This window comes from Diadema antillarum, unplaced genomic scaffold (genome assembly GCF_040938485.1).
Source record: "Diadema antillarum isolate AM-2024a unplaced genomic scaffold, OU_Dant_1.0 seq00000302_RagTag, whole genome shotgun sequence".
NCBI lineage: Eukaryota > Metazoa > Echinodermata > Echinoidea > Diadematoida > Diadematidae > Diadema > Diadema antillarum.
This window is the reverse complement of record NW_027271325.1, coordinates 85,120-106,508: the sequence shown is the minus strand read 5'-3', so window position 1 is coordinate 106,508 and position 21,389 is coordinate 85,120. Positions and strand designations below refer to the sequence as shown.

General features: G+C 36.8%; 1 protein-coding gene across 1 annotated transcript in view; it reads right to left on the bottom strand.

Moving 5' to 3' along the window:
* Positions 1-14,625, bottom strand: part of LOC139730344 (alpha-N-acetylneuraminide alpha-2,8-sialyltransferase-like) — a 63,784-nt gene extending 49,159 nt beyond the window's left edge. The window contains exon 1 of the mRNA XM_071641211.1: positions 14,508-14,625. Within this exon, the coding sequence (XP_071497312.1) occupies positions 14,508-14,510 (3 nt within the window). The 5' untranslated portion in view covers positions 14,511-14,625. The remainder of the gene's footprint in view (positions 1-14,507) is intronic.
* Positions 14,626-21,389: the final 6,764 nt, after the last annotated feature.

The following is a 21,389-nucleotide window of genomic DNA, read 5'->3' as shown; positions in this document are numbered from 1 at the left end:
GTTGGTATTTCAATGACTATGTCAAGAACGATATTACCCAGCAAACTGTGCTTCGAGGGCGGACGACAATTCTTGCCGCCAGCCCTCGTCACAAATTGTCGCCAGACGACAATCTTTGACGGGGCGACAATCCTTGACGCCAACTCCGTCAAAGATTGTCGGGGCCACAATCCTTGTCGGGGCGACAATCCTTGTCGCAATAGACGACCCTTGCTTACCTCTCCATTTAATGACTATCGTAGAATTGTGGACAGCTTTGATTAAAGAAAACCTAACTAGGATATTTCTGCAGGTTTGTTATTCCTACCCGTAGCACACACTTCCTTACTTAATTTCGATAAATGCAAATGTATAAATTCGAGCAAAACATGCTTGAAGAAAAGACGACATATGTCGCAGTATAATAGAACCTCGCAAAGACAGGCGAGTCATTTGACATTCTATCCTTTGACAATACATGGACTTGTTCAAGGTAATTGGATAGGTTGATTATTTCGAACGTTGTTTGTGTGTACTTACGTGTTGCTTAAAATAGCTATCCTGCAATTGCAGTATAAACATGAGAAATATCGCATACTATTTCTTTGCTTTGCACACAAGACGGATGGTAGCTTATCTTCCCCTATACTACGGAAATGAATTTATCTTACTAGGAGCCGAAGAGAAATGTTGATAATAGCAATAACACAGCAACTATGACAATTCACAGTGATATTACAAAGGATGCTTTCTATGGTAGTGAGAATTCCGGTCAATTTCTGTACATGTTCTTTGCTCTCTTGTATCTTGGTGTATCATAGTATGAGGACGATTCCATGATAATAGGACCCGGCTCCATGGAATACTAAAGTATAGCTAATTTCGTGTAGTGTTTGTGTAGATAGTAAATCCATTCGCAAGGTGACATTTAGTGGTAGAATGGCCATTTTCTTGTCTAGTCTTTTTTTTACCGTGTTTCAGTTTTTTTTTTCAGTTTTCCTAATGCTCAGAGCAGTTTCAAGCCATCTCGTTCCCCGTTACCCGCATACGCTCATTATACGCATACAAACGAGAAATGAGTTTTAAATTTAGTAGTCAGTTATAATAAGCTAGTGATCTGACTATGAGAGCAAAACATCAAGACTGGCGTGTACACTTGAAGAATGAATCACCAAGGCAGCCAACTACGTAAGCTTTTCTACAACAATGTCCATCAAGAGTCACTATTTTCTGAAAAATTCCGTTGTTAGTGGTTATTGTGAGAAATAAAAGGACAGAGTATACTCTTCAAGATTTGTTTAGCAGTGAAGACAACGATAATGCATGATACTCCTCCTACGTACTCCGTCATTCATTCGTAACGTTTGGCAAATATGTGATTCCCCGTCTACCATGGCATTTCTTGTGCATTTCTTGTGTATAATATATATATCATACATATTAGTCGTGATGGAGGAAGAAGAAGAGCTGCTAGCAGACGTTGCAGTAGTTCACTTCTTGCCTTTTGTGCTGCCAAGCTTTCGAAGCAACGCTTCTATGTAGATTCCTCATATTTGAGATGTTTAATTGTCTTAATTGCTGTATTCGACAAGTCACCCATGCAATTTTTTTGTTATGTTTATGGTTTATTTGTTGAAACGTGGAATAACAAACAAACAAACCCTCTTTCGAAGTACATTGTACATGACACGATCCTTCCTTCCACAGACAGCCACATGGGACAACCGTAGCAACACTCACGTCTGTCAAGCAGGAAACTTCGCTCTCTATGTGCTTATTTCTGCTTCTCATTACTCAATTCTCCTAATATTGCTATGTTCTTATATGCCAACCATTATATCTAACTGTCCTCTATCGTTTTATGTTTTGTGCTCTCCAAATATGTTTCAAGATTGTTATCGTTTAAAGGGTGTGTACAGTTCTGGTCGAGGTGAGGATTTAGCTTTTAACGTTTTGCGAGATATTCAGAAACCACTCTATGAGATGTCAAAGAGCATGCAATTCCAATTGGTATTAAAAGTTTATTTGATGAAAATCGGTTTTGAAGTGGCTGAGATATCCAAAAACTAGGTGAAACAAAGAGATCTTAATAAAGTTGTGGCCTGTAGTCTTTTATTGTTATCACTTTTTTGGATATCTCAGCCATTTGAAAACCAATTTTCATCAAATAAATGTTGAATCATTCTTAAAATTACATGCTCTTTCATATTTCACAAGAGGTTTCTCATTATCTCACTTAGGAATATAAAAAACATGAATCCCCGCCTCAACCAGTACTGTACAGCCCCTTTAAATCACGTCCAATCAATTATGTTCATTCTACAGTATTCCATAGCTTATTATTCATCTCATGTTCAATGATTTCCATCCTAATTTCATTATCATTCCATGTATGTGTACAACACATTGAACTGTGCAGCCATATAGTTCTGAAAACTGTCCATATCACGTAGTTACTGTGCAACACTATTACCATCAGCAATTAGTTTTGAGTATGTACCGTATGTACTATAACCTGTACATAATATACCGGGGTTTAACTTTTTGCACCATTTGGATAAGTGAATAACGATAGATAATGACCACCATAATGCCCATTATTCTGTGCTGTCTAAACCATTATCCGTTTGAACTGCTTTCCACTTCCCAAAATTATAATTATGAACAAATAAACCCTCACCCGTAGGTCGCCACCAGGAACGCATCATAGCACGCAATACCCTCTCTTTCCCAGTACATACATATCCCTCCTCGTCCCGGCACAGCCAGCCACACCACAAAAACAATACAGACGTCAGCCGAGCTGGTGATCAATTACACACATTTTACCACAAGTATATGTGTATTTATTTCCGCTTGTCATTACATCTTACATTGTACTATATGTTGCGTCCGGTATTCGTATGATGCCAACCATACATGTCTACTTAATCGCCCCGTCCTCCATCCTTTTTTATTTTAATTCAGCCACCATCATTTAATTGGTGGCGCGATCGGGCCAAGAAATATTTGTGACAGTGAGCATTGTTGTTATGTGTTTTTCTCGTTCTGAAAAGGGATAATAACTCACGGCTAAGTAACTGTTTTATTTGCTGATGATACCAACATATTTTATTCTCATAAAGATCTTAAGATTTTAAATGATACTTTGAATATTGAAATTAGTAAAGTATCAAATTGGTTTAAGTCTAATAAACTTTCTTTGAATATAAAAAAGACTCATTTCATTATTCTAAACTTCATTCTCATAATGTAGATACGCTGATACATATTAACATTGATGATATCCCATTAGAAAAGAAAACAAATTCAAAATTTCTGGGAGTATATATAGATGAAAGTTTGACTTGGAATGAGCATTTGCATCATGTTACAACGTGTATTTCTAAAAATATAGGGATTATTTCCAAGCTGAAGTTCTTTCTTCTTCGTTCAACTTTATTTCTATTATATAATTTCTTTAATTCTCCCATATGTAAGTTATTGCAATGTTGTATGGGGAACTTGCGGCTCTACCAAAATAAATTCTATTTTCAAATTACAAAACAAAGTTATACGTATTTGTACAGGATCGCATTTTCTGGCTCATACTGATTCTTTATTTCATGAACTTAAAACATTGAAGGTTTTCGATTTGAATATTATTCAAGTAGCAGTAATTATGTTTAGATATATTCGTGATCAACTTCCATCATCGTTTAATAACATGTTAAGGTTTAATACTTCTGTCCATTCGTACCCTACTCGTATATGTAGAAATTTCCATCTTTTGAATCCCAAATTATTAGTGACACATAAATCTATAAGACATTCGGGTCCGGACATTTGGAATAATCTCCCGGACAATATAAAGTCATGCTCAAGTATTTATTCTTTGAAAGCTTCACTAAAACGATATTTCATACAATCATATTCTCCAAACCAATCAAGATAACAAATATTTATGGTAAATGATTGTCATTTTTTTTTTGTCAATCTCTATTTTCTTCCTTCAACTGCATCTTGCACTCACACCTGCAACTGCACTGCACCCACCTGATCACTTTCCTCCAAGAGAGTTGTGTCGTTGGATAGTCCTTTTATGAGGCCTCCATCCATTTCAAGCTTAATCGCTTACGATGGTGGTCTCCTGCATTCAATGATCTCTGTTGTTTACTGAAAAATACTGTATATTTTATATCATGTTTCTGTGTATCTACATTGCTCAATGCAATCACCTATGTGTATCTATTTGGGTACTGTTATCGATTTATTTCACTACACGTGCTATTCTTTGTCTTTGTACTTTTTGAAATTTGTATTCAAATTGTATCTGATTGAATGCAGAAATAAAACAAACAAACAAACAAACAAACAATCTGTATGCATTTCGGCAAGAGTGTCGCTGGCTTTAACGATCAAATTCGCAAATATTACTTTCTTTTTCTGTCAAATTTATGGCCAAATATTAATCATTTCAAATTGAATTAGGTAAACTTTCGTGTTGGATATGATCATTTCATGAATATGTGGTGTCATTGAAAATTCATCTTTATGCTTTAATTCAATATCTAAACTGTAAAACTTAGTGAGCATAGAGTACATGTTATTTGATTCTCCTATTACACAATTACCATAATTAATCATTGCTTTAAGATCTATCAAATTATTTCATTTTGTATCTTTTTCTTTCTTACTTAAAAGGTACATTACGTTGTTTTTGATGCCCTTTATCAAGCCTGCCAATTTTCACTCCATTAACATGATCTATAATTGTTTTCATATTTCGTTGAATAGTTCTAATTTCATGTCTTCTAATTTTTTGCCGGCTACAAAATTTCAATGTCAGGCAAAAATAAAAAAATAAAAAAATAAAAATGACATTGATTTTCTTGGTAACGATAAATCACGGTGAGACACTAACATTTTTGTCTTGTGACCTATTCGGGCCGCTAGAATCTTAAGATTTAAAATTTTGATAGCAAAAAAAAAATGTAGTGGCCCGAAATAAAAGCAAAAGTATAATCTATTTAGAATCTTATTTGCCGATCGAGCCACCAAAAGATAAATATGATCAAAACTCAAATTATACTAGATATGTATAGCGTATGTCAGTTTGATAAGAATTATCTCACTCAAAGCAATTACACTTTATACTTCGTTTTCTCATATTTTCTCCTTCGTGTTTCTTGTTCTTGTGCTAATAATTATCTCTGTTGTTTGTCTTTTCTGATACATGCATTTTCATCATTCTTTAAATTCGTCTAAATTCGGCTAAATGAGTTATTCTTCTCTATCCAGGTCTATCAATTTCTCTTTGGAATGACACATTATCGAATTCTAACCGGTGCCTGTCATGCAATATATTTATAAATTCTTCTGCTTTTAGAGTAATCGTACATAATGGGCATCGTGTTTTGGCCAAGCAAATAAAGTCTCGGGAATGAGGAAGCTTTGCCGTGTTCTGCTGAGGTACTTTTTTTTTATCTAACGTTTTACTAGACTGCAAATTTGTGTAACAGTATGACAAATGTTGGTGATGGAAAGCAAAGGTCCAATTCAAGGTGCATCTGTTTTCTTAAAATCAGCCAACATTAATAATGTCACCAGTCTGCGACTTACATCTCCAAGATGCTTGGCAATGTGTCAAATATCGGTGGTACTCCTCCTTGTCTTCCACTATTTAGTTCTAAGATTGTAAAGCCTACGACATGGAAATAATCATAAGAGTTAACCTTATTCCTCTCCCACACTCTTCCTCCTCTCTCTTTCTCCCCCCCCCCCTCTCTCTCTCTCTCTAGTCATTTTTTCTTCATCCAATATCAACAATATCTACTGGTTTTAAGGTACTGTTTACCTTTGGGAGCAGTGATATTAACAAATGTTCGAGTTATCGCATTTGATGCATATGTGCACTGGTTGTTTTTATCCCTAACTCACATTTCAGAACTATTTTGAAGCACTAAATCTGGGTTTTTGTTTTATCTCCAAATGGTAAACAATGCCTATAATCATTTCTTCAACAGAGTTTGAAAATGTTAAAAGAAAACAAAACAATAGCAGTAAAATGTCGCATCTAAAATTGCCTTCCTGCTCATTTTAGTTTGAAAAGGTTTTTGTTATTCTATGTAAGTGCAAAGTGCAAGTTCACACTATGTATGCTCACTTCTCTTTTCTTCTTCAGCATAATTATAGAGAAGCATGTATATCCAGATCAATGCTTATACACAATTCCCCTTCAGATTCCTTTGTTTCAGTGGATTATTTTTTCTCCTAACTGACACCTCATTATCACTCCTGGTGACTGCTGGTTTTAATAACCAATGTCATCCTCTTTGGGTGGCAGTACAGTACTAGGAGAATAAGACAGCTAGGGAGTAAGGGTGAATCTCTATCCCCCCCCCCCCCAAAAAAAAAAAAACACACACACACACACACACACACACACACTTAAAAAATAATTTACATGACATAGTGAGTAATATCAAAGCAATGATGGAATGGAAACAGAGCTACAATTACTAATAGGTAATGACGTCAAAGATAACTGTCACTGTAATGCTCGGTCGCTTGCTACCTCGCACATCAAAGTAGGCCTAGACGCATATCTGATTGCTTCAATTATTCCGTGTAGTACATTTTAACCCTAACCAGGCCGAGCTTTTTGGCCTGTTCTGTGGCCGTGGGAGGGTTGATTCAACCCCCCCCCCCCCCAGATCTCGGCTGTCGATCGCGCAATCAGCCTGAAAATTGGCACATACATTACTTGTCGCGTAATCTACCACACTATAAAAGAAGAAAAATATCTTTTTGTATATTTTTTATATTAATTAATGTGCGTGAAATCATAAATTTTGCTCTAATTCAGAAAAAAAAAAGCTGATGGCATCCTAATTCTTGGTGACATTATTCCTTGTAGCATTCCATACAATGTACCTGAAAAAATCTGGTATCAAAATAAATGTCTTATGAATTCTATTGTTTTATTAATTTCTTATTTATTTCTTTGTTTTTCCACCTTTTGTTTTTTCGTCTTTTTGCAAGAAATCTCTTACAGAACCTATTTTCAGCATAATTATGCTAAAATTAATTGATTTCAGCCATTAAAAGTGAAATAATCATATCTTTTTGAGTAAGGTGGGAAAACTCTTATTTGCTTATATTTTGTACACAAAATCACGTTTTTGAGTCATTTTCGGTCTGACAAGCATGTATAAAAGGTCGTGCAGCGTCGTAACGGTATGTCCGATTTTCGCGAAAATGGTGTCATAAGATGTGCGAGACTTGAAAGCAAAAAAGTCAGCGAGCGGCGCGGTCAAAAAAAAAATATCGCGCGGCAGAATGGTCGCTGAAAATGTCGAGGGGGGGGGGTCGATTCAACCCCCCCCCCCCAGGGCTCTATTAGGGTTAATGTATGCGTAGATACCAATCAATAACTCGAGACGATGGATCCACATTTAGTACTATTACACGTTGACTGTAAATATCATTCAATTTATATAACGGAAGATCGGAGATACTGTAAACCTATAACAGTGAGATTAAGCATTTTGACTTCAGCCCTTTGGAACACATCGTCACTATTATTCCACGTTGATTTTGCATAAGGACCTGAGACTGTGTCTTGCTCTGGGTTTTGTGGGATAGATAGTGAAATCAGAACCTTTACTTTTCCTTGGGGAGGGGTCTGTTACATATCATCCTACCTTTCCCACTTTGGCTGAAATGACCGCTTTTTAAACCTTTTTTTCTGGGGGGGGGGGAGCACGAAGATGATACTTGTCTGCTCCGACGAAACATGATCTAAACCCACACTGGAAATTAATACTTAAAGTAAAGACCTACGAGCCCAATACTGCAGCCGATGGACAAGTTGCCCTTCATCAACGTAAATGAGTACCAAGATGAAGTGTTTTAGTAGAAGCATGATTTTTTTTAAAAAAAAATCATGGGCATACATACTCTGGTTGGACTCGGATTGGTTCGAGTCGAACTCGAGTATGTATGTCCATGATTTTTTTTCTTTTTTTAATCACAGCTACTCTTACGTACTGAATCATCGGTGTTTATTTACGTAGACGCAGGGCAATGTGTCGATCAGTACCAATGCAAGCGTCAAGACAAAGTAACTCATAGATTTTAGGCCCTAAGTCAATACTGTACGTTTGACATAATTTGATTCAAGTGTATGTTATTGAGTATTTCGACACGTCGCGTCGTTGTTCTATGGCGATGATAAAGCAAACTTTCTCGCAGACTTGAGAATGATTGAAGCTGCTCATTTTCTTATAGTAGCTTTGCCGTAGAATAGTGAATCTTTTGTATAAAATCAGAGCCAAACGTTGGCGTTTGAGAGATGTGATGAAGATAACGGTAATGATTTTCAGGATTACGTGCTAAGTACGGGGACGAGTATCTTTTTAAAGGACAAGTTCACCTTCATAAACATAAGGATTGAGAAAATGCAACCATATTAGTAGAACACATCAGTGAAAGTTTGATGAAAATTGGACAATCGATGCAAAAGTTATGAATTTTTTTAATTTTTGTATTAGAACAGCTGGATGAGGAGACTACTACAGCTTGTGAGTCATATGCGTACAACAGTATAAAGAAAATGTAAAAGAAAATTCAACATATTTTCACTTTTTTCGCATAATAAAAGAGCACTTGACTTGCCTCTTTCTAAAGGCAGGGGGAATAATATTACCCATAACATTTGTCGGTAACGAGTCAGGGGAATGTGTACTTTTTTCAAAAGATGGAATTTTGTGAAATTCTCCTTATATTTTCCTTATATTGTTGTACGCATGTGACATCTAAGTTATTCATACACTGCAGTAGTCTTCTCATCCAGCGGGTACTGCACAAAAACTTCAAAAATTCATAACTTTTGAACGGATTGTCTGATTTTCCTCAAACTTTCAATGATGTGTTCTACTAATATTGCTACATTCTCTCAATCCTTATGTTTATGAAGGTGAACTTGTCCTTTAATGACATTATTTCTGGCATATTTGCCATAATCTTATTTCTGAAATTAAGGAGAAGATGAGCAACAATATTGTAGACGCTAAATTAGCTTTATGCATTTGGTAATAACCGTTAAAAAGGGTAAAATAAGTAATAAAAGGCAAACGGTACCGATGTGAGACATGCTTGCTAACAATGACCTCGACAACCTTCGCACCATTGATTTTAATCGCTAAAAGGCACGGGTTAGCGGTGCTGATGCAAACAGAAAATGAATCGCTAGTGTCAGCGGCATAAACTCCCATTTTAGACACAGTGAACGAAATTTGACAAGAGTAGATTGAGGTCTGAGCCGATTACGCCACGGAGCTGTAATGAGATTCATGGTCGGATGATATTTGCTCCGAGAGACCAGTGACTCACTAGGCACAACTGCGAATTCCTAATACACGCACTATCGCTACACAATATTGCACGGGCTACGCAAACCTTGATACATCGCTACGCAATTGAATTGCGCGGTAACATGCAAACGACGGCAGAGAGACTTCATACAGATATGGTGCAGTAATGTATATATGTACACACAATACCCGCACTTTCTCAATTGCAATATGAATACAAACTCAGGAAAAATGAATGAAGCATATACACGTACACGTACAGACACTCATACACGCAATATATATATATATATATATATATATATATATATATACTCCTAGATGGGTCATTTGGAAGACATTTCCATTTGTTTTATATGCAAATTTGTTATATACATGTTCAATGGCAGTTTACGCAATGGAGACACGAAAATTGTCTCCTTAATGACCAGTTGTCTCCCTAATGAAGACACTTCCCCCCAATATGTCTCCCTAAGGTGCCATCTAGATATATATATATATATATATATATACATATATTGTGAGGTATAACAAAGAAAGGAAAAATTGGTGCGTAGCTTTGACATCATTATTCCTCTCACTGTTCCTCCTTTTCGGAAAAGTGCAAGAGTTGAAAAATTGGTCTCCGCCGGGAATCAAACCCGGGTCTTTGGCATGGAACGCCAAATATATATATATATATATATATATATATATATATATATATACATATATATATTCGGAAACTGTCATTCCCCAAAGTGTACTAAGTCTATAGAGGGGACCAAGCAATGGGAGGATGGCAAGACACCTCTCCCATATTCGAGGGAGCTTTTTCATTCTTAGAACTGAAATTCAACGATCTGGCGCACACTTTTGTCAGAATATCTGGAAATTTGTCAATCAGAGAAGTGTAGCAAGTCTGTGGAAGGAGAAAAAGCAGGAGGATGTGGAAGGGGATAAGTCCTATTCCCCCTCCTACACACCCCTATACGAGAGGAGTTTGTATTTTTATGATTGCAGTTAAACGATCTGGTGCACACAATTTGTGGCATATTTGGCAAAGTGTCTTTGTTCAAAGTCAGTATAGCCTTAGTCTACGAGTATGCATGGGGGGAGGGCAGGGAGAAGGCTTGGGAGAGTGCTATCCCCACCCTTCTCATACGAGGGAGCTTTTGCCTTTTTAAAGATGGAATTGGGAATCTCGTACATCTCGTTTTGATTCTTTTTTTCATTTAAGTGACGAGTCTTGTGCACTCAGAATTATTCATCTTTTTTTTTTTGGTCAATCTGAAAAATGTACTAAGGATAGGGAAAGGGGCACGGGAGGGGGGTGGGAGTGGGTATCCCCCTCCCAACAATTTTGCAATTTCAGAATTGAAATTCAACGATCTGGTGCACACTTTGAGTGAAATATTGGAACAATAATCTTACTTGAAAACAAAAACAAAACATGCATACAGTATACACGCAATTTTCCATTTTTTCCCCGCCTTCCAAATCCCCGATCCTATATATATATATATATATATATATATTTCTTTATTATTTTTTTTTTTTTTTGGGGGGGGGGGAAACACGTACCCCTTCACTTGTTGGCTTGTATTCTCCATTCTATAACTTAAAAGCTCTGACTTACCCAGAAATAACTATAGACATGACGTATAAGGTCTTGTTAGTCTCTCTGACTTACCATTAAACCTATCGTTACATTATATCAAAATACGAGGGATTGATGATTGTGTATCGGTTTTGTTGACCTAATTGTGGGAATTACAATGTTTACTGTGCTCATCGAGAAAATGGATGACGCAGTTCTATAAAAGTTGAGATCATTCACGAGGAGTCAGAGAATCTAACTTCAGTCTCTGCATACTCAAAATCTGATTGGCTGATAGCTGATTTACGTTTGAGTTCTAAGTTATGCTTGACTGCATCTTTTTATGCAACAGGGCACTGTTATGGTGTGCATTTTGGGATCAATTGATGTCGTCAAAAATATGAGTGTCGTGTCGGAACTCCTTATGTCATGTCTATAAATTTTGTCGAATAATCTGCAATGAAGAGTCTTTCGAAAGCCATGTGCGCAAAAAAGTCAATTACCTCAGAACATGAGGTGTTATATTTGATACTGAAATTGCGATGTACATACTTGTCGGTTAATGCAGATAATTGGTAACCTGGGCAATGACAACAAACACTCCGTACCTACTCGAAATTCCATTCTGCATTAACAATTTATTAACAACATCAATCAAGACACTGATTTCAAAACACATTTTGAACTATGCATGAGTCATGTACTGCTACTACGTTGGCATGGTTTTGATATCAGGTTTCAACAAACGACAGGCCGATAAAATGCAACGAATTCAGTGTTCGGGAATCCAGGGCCATTTTTGCTATAGACGGCGGTACAAGACAAAGAAGCATATTATGAAACACTCTAATAGCTAACATTTGTATGACCCTATCACTTGTTCCAACCAATAATCATGGGAGTTATGGGCAGTATTTGAAGTTTGAGACAAAGATGAGATGGTATCCGGACTGCTTCGATAATTTGTAGGCATTGGGTATAGTCATGTTTAAGAATAACACCTTCCCTTTAAACCTTAATTAATGTGGGGCTCTGTCCTCTATACCTGGCTCAGAAAGAGATGAAAATCATTTTATGTAAACTTGTAGTGTTATTTCTTTTTCATGTAAACATCAATTGATTCATTCATTCATTCGGTTGATTCGGTTAGATTTGATCCCTTGGTATCTGTATCGTGGTTATGGATGAATGAAAAATATAGCAAAAGGAGTGCAGCTCTTTTGTGTACTATACTAGACTAGCATTGTAGGATGAGATGAGCAATGTAATAAACAAAGTTTGAAACAGAAACACTACAGCATATGCAAGGCTTTATTTTGTTGCAGCCCTTATGACAAAATGAATAATATATCAAATGTCATATGTGACGTGCTGTTGAGAAGGATAGGGAGAAAAAGGGACAAGATTTCGTTAAACATTTACACACATACAAACAAACAAACACACACATACAAGATATGCAAGAATAGGGTAAATGGTCGCAATTGATTGGACCTGCATAATCAATTGAAGCAGTGAATTTTTTTTCATTTATTTATTTGTATGTTTATTTCTAAAGCATTGCCGGCTAACTATACATCTTGAAACCCCGCCAAATCTGAGTGCGTATATTTCGTAACAGAGTGAATGTAAAGAGTGATTAAAGTTCGTTATTCCGTAGGTCTGTTATTCCGAAGATTCGTAATCTGAAGGTTCGTTATTTCATAATTTCGAAAATGAATTAAGAGATGAATTATAAGAATGATTTCGGAGGTTTGTTTATACGAAAATGAAGGAGGAAACGATTCTTTATTCCAAAGGTTCGTTAATCCGACAACAAAATAAGGCTCGTTATTCCGAAGGTACATTTGTAAACACCCTTCTCTTTTTCGGATTAAAGAACATTATTTCATTTTTGGACTAAGGCCCCCATCTTACTATAGGAAGGCGACCATGGCGACCATGGCGATCTGTGAAAAAGTTATACAAATCGTGGCGCGATCGCCTTATAGTAAGATGAGGGTATGACGAACCTTCGGCCTGACGACACAAACGTTCGCGTCGACAAGCCCTATTTCATTTTCGGATTAACGAACATCTAGGTATATATGCTAGTTGTGTAAATAACAAACCGTCGGAAAAACAACCATCATCCGTAAAGAATTGGCCCTATTTTGCACAAACATTCTATACTACACAGAGCCGTTGCTTATTTCGCAGTGCAACACTCTCAATGATTTACTCATGAACAGCCCCTGGAACAAACTGTCCTAAAGCGTGTTTTATTCCAACATGAATCACGATCATCAATTTTCCTACTATTTGTTCTTGTGTTATTTATGGATTTTCTTTGAAATTAGGGTTGCCTCTCTACTCAGCGTATTTATCATGTTTAAAGTGTCATTTTCACCAGTCGATATCCCAAGTTCCCTTTTGATGAACTTGCACGGCGTATATTTAATAGACCACAGCATTTGGTTCAGGTTACCACTCTGCAGTCTTCAATAGAAAGTTAGTCCTCTTGGACTATGACGTACATGTGACGGGAAAGACAATTGCTTTCCCCACTATCCTTTTCACTTTTCCATTGTTCATGTACTAGTAGAAACAGATATTCGAACAGGAACTTAATATGGGAGACTGATAAATGAAACAGATCATAATGAGCTGAGCTTTGATACGACATACGACAATCAATACTAACATATTCTACCCATAAACGGAGCTTTTATTAAAGAATAAATAGAAAATGAAAAATTCTTTACAGTACCTCCTTGTGCAGCAGAATCTCTGAGTGGCGCCCAAAAGATAAATATATTCCAGTGGTGTACTTTCGTAGTCAAAGACTTGTTTAAAACAGTATTAATCTATCATAATCAAACATTCGTCAGTGATATCACACTGAATTCATATACAGTAACGGCAGGGAGCTAACCGATAGATGTGATACCAAAATAATCTGAATGAATACTGATAATGTTCATAACGTTTGTAACATTTCCTTTTGATGGATCTCTATTTTGTTGAAATCTCAAGCTTATGGTGGATTACAATTACGATCCCCAATGAATGAAACACCGTGATCATGATATCTATGTCCGATGCTCCCTTACCAATTACACCACTCCTCACACTTATACAACACACACGCAGGCCAAGCTGCTCAAGAACCAGTAAGTTCGTTGTTATTTGTATTTTCTCATAGGTTCTTTCCTAAATTGATATTTGCTAATAACAATCTGTATCAGCATCTGCCCCAATAACATCATTGTAACCCACATATAATGCAATGTATACATATATATATATATATATGCACACTCTGATTCTGTACGATTCGGGTTATGCCTACATTACATGTATCACACCATTTCTTTATATCTCAACACTCATGAAACTTACAGGTATCTATTCAGTATTGTAGTTGTTATACATTATATATCTGACGAAGGGCCGAGACCGGAAGCACACACACACACACACACACACACACATATATATATATATATATATATATATATATATATGATTAAATCGATTGGTTCATCAGCTGGCCAAATTCGAGGCCAAAATAAAATCATTTCCCCCATATCTTGCTTTTACTTTGTACTTACCATGTTGTTGTCGAACAGTCAGAGCCTATGGAAGCGTTTTGGGGAATTAGAGGAGTGATGATGCCGTTACGTTTGACTTCTACGTGATTATTTCTCAAGCTAGCTTTGAAATGCTAAGGTAATTTGCAAAATAGTCAAATAATACCTCAGAATTTCCATACAGAATCCGTTAATATCATAGCAACATTTCCACTGATACCATCATTTCATCACTTTTGCTTTCCGGTCGGAACGATGAGGATATAATAAACCCAGTTTCCATGTATCCATACTCCGAACTGTTCGTGTGCATTTTCCAGCAAATCAGGTGCAAGCATCACCGGATCTTGATAGATACACCGTTCGCGTGTCCTTTCGGCCAGCCAACATGACGCAAAGCCCACGACGAGTTAGGGCAGTCATTCTCCCGATAGGTTATCACCAGCTCTTCGAACATCAAATTGTTTTATTCTCACCGAACGAACTAGTCTCTCCACAAGGACTGATGACTTTAAAATCTCCGCGCTTCTGAGTGGACCGCTGCACCGCGACGAAGAAGACAAGACTGGTGAAGGAGAAGGATCGGCCATTATGTGCTAATTCTACAAAGACCTGATTTGTGCTTTGCATCCAATGAAGCGTGAACTGTAGGTCAGGAGGTACGTCCGTCTTATTTTATAGACCAGTAAGAATTATTCAGGCCGGGATGCAATATCAAAAACTTAACTGGATACGAACGATTTTAATCTCCCCTGCAATGATGCTGAAATCCAGAACAAACTTCATAATGCCTACATGCGCCATTATATATATGTGATCAGTAGAGTTATTTCATACTTATGTTTAGTTCAAATGTTATCATATACTGTGATAGAAATGATTCAATTATTTGAATATAATTATGTGCAAGTGCCCACGTAAACTGTACTAGTATGTTCCACAAAATGATTTCTCTCAGAATGTCAATAAGACATACTTTGCCAAATATCCTATACAAAATTCACATTTAATATCTACGCTCTCCTCGGTATTCAGCCTTACATAACATACGTGAAATCCTAAACGAACATTTCAGTTTTGATAATTGCATAGAATATACTAGGGTCTATTGTTATGAATTATAAAGAGAAGGTATTTGATTATATTTTCAAAACATTTTCTAGGAGTACGTAACAAAGCTTTGTGGCGAAATTTTGCAAGACATGTGCTGTCATACATGTCGGGTTGTTAGTAAACCGCAGCCAGTAACTATGGTAACTGACCCTAGTGCGCCATTGATTCCAATCACCTGCATTAGACGAACCTTCTGCAAGAGTTCTTGTAATCTTTGTAATTTTTCTGAATCTTTGCCTTGGACTAGGTCAAGTTATAAGTACCTCTAGAAAATCACTGAAATCTCCACTAGCCTTTTTTTTTTCAGAGGAAATCCCACTTCGGAAAATGACAGCCAAGACTATGGTAGAGGCTCTAGCGCAGTTTTTCTGTTGTTGTTGTTTGTTGTTTTTTTTTTCCTTCTTCTTCTTCTTCTTCTTCTTCTTTTTTATTTTTTTTTTATTTTTTTTAAGAAGGTGTCTAGCTGCCTACGAAGGTTCAGTCTAACCAATAGGCAAATTTCTCGTCTGGCATGCCTTTGCCACTCCGCGCCACTGCAATCATGCATGTTGTGCTTTTAATCCAACGGAGACACATAAATGTTTCAAAGTTGCAACATGTATCGTAACCACCTCAATTGTCCATATCCCCACTTTACATCTTAGTGGCTTGCCCTAGGTGACTAGCAATAGTCGGCAAACGGTATCAACAAGGCACATTGTGCCGTGCGCTTGAATGTATGAATTTTTATCTATTGCCTTCGTCTTTTCATTTTCAGTATCTATGATGATCATAAGTAACCTTTAACCTAATCAACCGTAAACGTAATCAAATAAACATGTAATTTCTCAGAAAATACATCAAAAGTCAATGTTTAATGTTAACATACACATATATATACCACGTGTGTAGAGAAAAATTGAAACTCGGGTTACAGGAGGTATCTATAATTGAGTGAGATTAGCGAACATCTCCGTATAACTTATATATGTGTTTTGGATTAACGAACCTTGGTTGGTTAGGATTTACTGACACTCTTCTCAATGTGTTATTCCCTTTTTCCTGCAAACTTATGTCTTATCTTTATTTTAAAGACCTTGTTTAACATTGGTTTTTGCGAGAATTTCTCATTGTTCCTAAAAATCATAATTTATTCAGTACGATACATGTTTTAGCCACTGGCTGTTCTTTTTCGTGTCCGTGCTAGGGCAATATACTGTATATCTACACAATAATACATCTCTGTCGTCAAAGGGATGGTGTAATTTTGGTTAAGATGGGAATTCAGCTTTTAACTTTTTGTGGGATAATTAGAAAACACCTATGAAATACTAAAACGCATACAATTCTAAGTGGAATTAAACGTTTATTTGATGAAAATCAATTTTAAAATTGCTGAAACAAAGCGATTGTAATTAATGGTAGGTCCCACATTTTATTAGATTCGGATCGCTTTGTTTTAGATATCTCAGTCATTTCAAAACCTATTAATTTTCATCAAATAAACTGTGGATTCCTCGAAGAATTGCATGTTCTTTCATATTTTGTAGGAGGTTTCTCATTCTCTCACAACAAAGTTGGAAACCAGAAGCGCAATTTCAACCAAAACTATATCAACCCTTTAACACTTCCAACCTATGAACACACTATGATATGCCACTTGCAAGGGTAAAGTTAGTCCAGCGTTTTTTAGATGGGCTCAGCCATGTTGTGTGACATATTTATGATAAAGCCTCCAATTCCATTAACTGACTGGAATAATCATGAACATAGATCAATAATCCTAGTTGTGACATCAGTCCTCCTAGCAGCATGCCATTGATTAAATATCTTATTAGCTTTGGCAAACAAGCAAAGTATGCCTACTTAGAACGACTGATATCCTTTCAGCTTCTTTGTTGATAGTCTTGTGCTTGTTTTAAGATGATCGTTTCATTTTAAGAAACCTAATCTTGGCAACGTCTTCAGACGAAGCCGGCATATTCGCTTGTGACTACACATTTCAGCTGTTTATGCACACATTTTATTATTTTTTTTTTTTTAGTTTCTTCGCTCTTTGTTATTCCCATGTTTCAGAATAGCGTAATTGCATTAAATTTCTATAAAAACGCAGATACATGCAGGTTCATCTCTACACAATGACCGGATTATTAAAGGTATACCCCATCTCTTCAAACTCGTGTATTGCCCCCTATAGTTCACCAAAGCATCGCTTATAACGGTCTGATGAATTCATAGCGCACCTCAGAACGTGACACATTGGCCTCTGAAAACATATTCCTTTTCAGCTCACTTCCTCTCCTCTCTTACTAATGAAGCCCAGCCATGTGCAAACAGCATGTGCAAACAGTGCAAACATGACTATCATCATCCTGTATTCATCATCATAATGTGATTATCTATTACACTAGTGCCTATGTAATTACAAAGACTAGCAATGATAATAATAGTGATGTGATGGTGATCCCCGACATTGCGAGGAAATGTCTATGATGATAGACACACGCAATCACAAACATAAACACACAAATAGATGTGAAACGTGATAAAAATGGAGATCCGAGTTTTGATGTGTCTATATTTTGCTTGGTGATAGCCCTCCCTCCAGCATTCGTTTCCTTTCCACTGAAGTTTGCCTACAGGTAACCCACATAGCTATTGCGATTAAAAGCACTGTTTAATGATAGTGTCATTCACCGTCCCAACCATGAAAGTTGTTTATTGCTACAACGTAGTGTTGAATGATCAGATAGAATTGCAGACGAGTTTTATCAAAAGCTGGCGCTATTCAATATACTAAAATACACGGTGTTGTTGCTATGTCGGTTGAATCAAGGAGGTTCGAGAAATGGAGTCACAACAGTCTTATTCGCTTTGATCCCATGCTCGAAGCCGCCACTAAAAAATATTTGAAGTATGTGTCAAACTGCATTTGCCCCCCCCCCCCCGATAGGAAGAAAATGAATTCACGTCTTATTGCATAATGACCAGCCAATGTCTAAGGAAGATAAGATATGTCTTTATGATGGTAATTACTTTTCGCTATCCCTACTTACAAACGATGGGCGGTAGACAGTGGTAAAGGCACGGGGGTGCGCGAATAGAAATTGCTCTAATACTGCTGAAATAGATATCAAAAGTATTCGACTGTACGTGTCTATACGCAATCTGACATATCAATTTATAAAGAACTATACTTAAAGATGATACCATATTAGTTTCATTTGTCGGAAATAATCAGAAAAGTGATAAAACCGGCTTTCCATGAGGGTGAAATTTCAAACACTTTCACAAAATACAGCACAGATTTACACTTTTGCACATGCTTTCAAACGGAATCGACTTTTGTTTTATATGCTTTATCATTAGGTGAAATTTCATTGTATTTGATGTATAAACGAGCAGCATATACCCGATATTATGTTAGCGTTAAAAATGAATCTTCAGATTGCTCAGAAAGATGGCGGCTTCAAGCATCGAACATCAAAGGCACAAATGCACCTGTGGAATTCTCTTGTCCATCCATAGAAAACTGACAGCTGATTGAATAATTATAGTCAGTTGTAACTCCATCTCTCGAACCTCCTTGGTTGAATCACACGTTTCTTGAGGCTTTACATGTAGCAGCGTCTACCAAAGATATGAGATAATTATCGAAATGATTTGGGATATCTATCATGGGGTTGCACTATAAATGTCTATACAGGATAATTATGCAGGGACACACTTTGAACAGACTTGAATATATAGTTTTATGACTACAGAAAGCTATCACTTTCTGTGTGCTCTGTCTTGGGCCACTTCACCATGATTCATTGCCTAAACCCAGCGTACTTCCAATAATTTACGTTTAACTGCCATACATGTTATTCATTGTATTTACTCACTTCACGTAATGATATGCATGTGTCAAATTCGTTTCCCTTTGTCCTCGAACTCTCTTCACCGAAATAATTTACCTATCAATGTACCTCGATCTAAATAATTCATATTTCTCTTTGTACACTTGCCATGATGAATATTCAGTTTGAGTACATTATGTTAATCAAACTTCTGGAACACAAATCCAAAAGCCCAGAGCGATGATGTTCTTGACAGTCACTGAGTCTCTTTAATACTTTACCTCTCTGTCTGTATAGTGCACGGGCTGGCACCCATGTTAGGTCACTCAAGATAACATTGATGCAATGCACGTCATGAATAAATGAACAAAATATACTCATATTATGTACACTCTGTCCCTCGGATAGGACATCACAACTCATGCACGTAAAATATCCCGAGATCTTTTCGGGATGCCGAAATTCCCCCAACCCTGTTATGGGTCTGCAACCAATTGCCGCCAAAGATCAGTCGGTGTGATGAAGCGTCCCGTAGAGGACTTGAAACATCGCTACTCCATAACACAGGTAAGTCCAGTTGACTAGATTTAACGGTATACTAGTAGTTCATGCTCCCGCTTCATTCATTCATCTAAAAGAGCACAGTGCATAACCGGTGAAGGGGTTTCGCCTCGTATCAAACTGGACGCCATGAAAGAGCAGCTACTGCAGCTGAATAAGTGCTATCCAGCCACCTTCTCAGGTGGAAAAGTAAAACAGCAACAGCAAAAAGAAAAAACAACAACAAAAACGGACGCGCATGAAGAAATGCTACAACCGAAGAGATTTATTAGTATGCCATCTCTTTGGGTATAACCCATAGATATCTGCAGATACGCCTTTCCGTTCTACCCATTACCCAGCATAAGCGTGGAAACTCAACTTTGATCGATTGTAATTATTTCAGTAATACTGGAATGATAGTCGTCATGTTTGGTATCATCTTATAGCTTGAACAATTCTTTAAAAAGGTAAGGCTTGCTTGATCGATATCATTTCTGTAATATCAGAATAACAGTCGTCATGACTGGTATCATGTTAACGGTTGAACAATGGTATATACGGAAACTCAACTTTGATTGATTATAATATTATTTCTGTCATATAGAATACTAGTCGTCATGTATGGTATATAGTCAGGTCGCTTAGTGAAATTACCGTTACACGGCGGATAAAAGCATCAAATTTGGCATACGGATTCCTTTAAGACTATTAAACAATATTAGAGTACGAGCCCTCTGGAATTTTTCGATTTTTAGGGTGAAAATGCTGAATTTTGATATTTCTTTATAATATGATATATATATACTGTATTGCGTTAGTAATAGACAGGTCGCTTGGTGAAATTGCCGTTACACGGCGGATAAAAGCATCAAATTTGGCATACGGATTCCTTTAAGACTATTAAACAATATTAGAGTAGGAGCCTTCTGGAATTTTTCGATTTTTAGGGTGAAAATGCTGAATTTTGATATTTCTTTATAATATGATATATATACTGTATTGCGTTAGTAATAGGTCGCTTAGTGAAAATTACCATTACACGGCGGATAAAAGCATCATTTTTTTCACACGGATTCCTTTAGGACTATAAAACAATATTAGAGTAGGAGCCCTCCGGGATTTTTGGAGAAAAAACACTAAAAAGATCAAATTTCAAAATGGCCGACACTTAATTGGCAAAACCCTTACTTTTCATGTCATGTGGGTGATATGATGACAATATATTACATTTGTTTTTGTATTTTTGGTTTGCTTTAGAACCTTGGCTTGAACATTGCGTTAGGAGCATTATATTCTTGTATAATGTAAAGTCTCTGAACTGCTGGGGGATGGGTAGGCCAAAAGGGGCGGGACCCCCCCCCCCCCCCTTTATATAAACAAAATGGTTGTTCGCTTGTTCTTTTGCGTGCTTTTTTTTTCTCGTTTT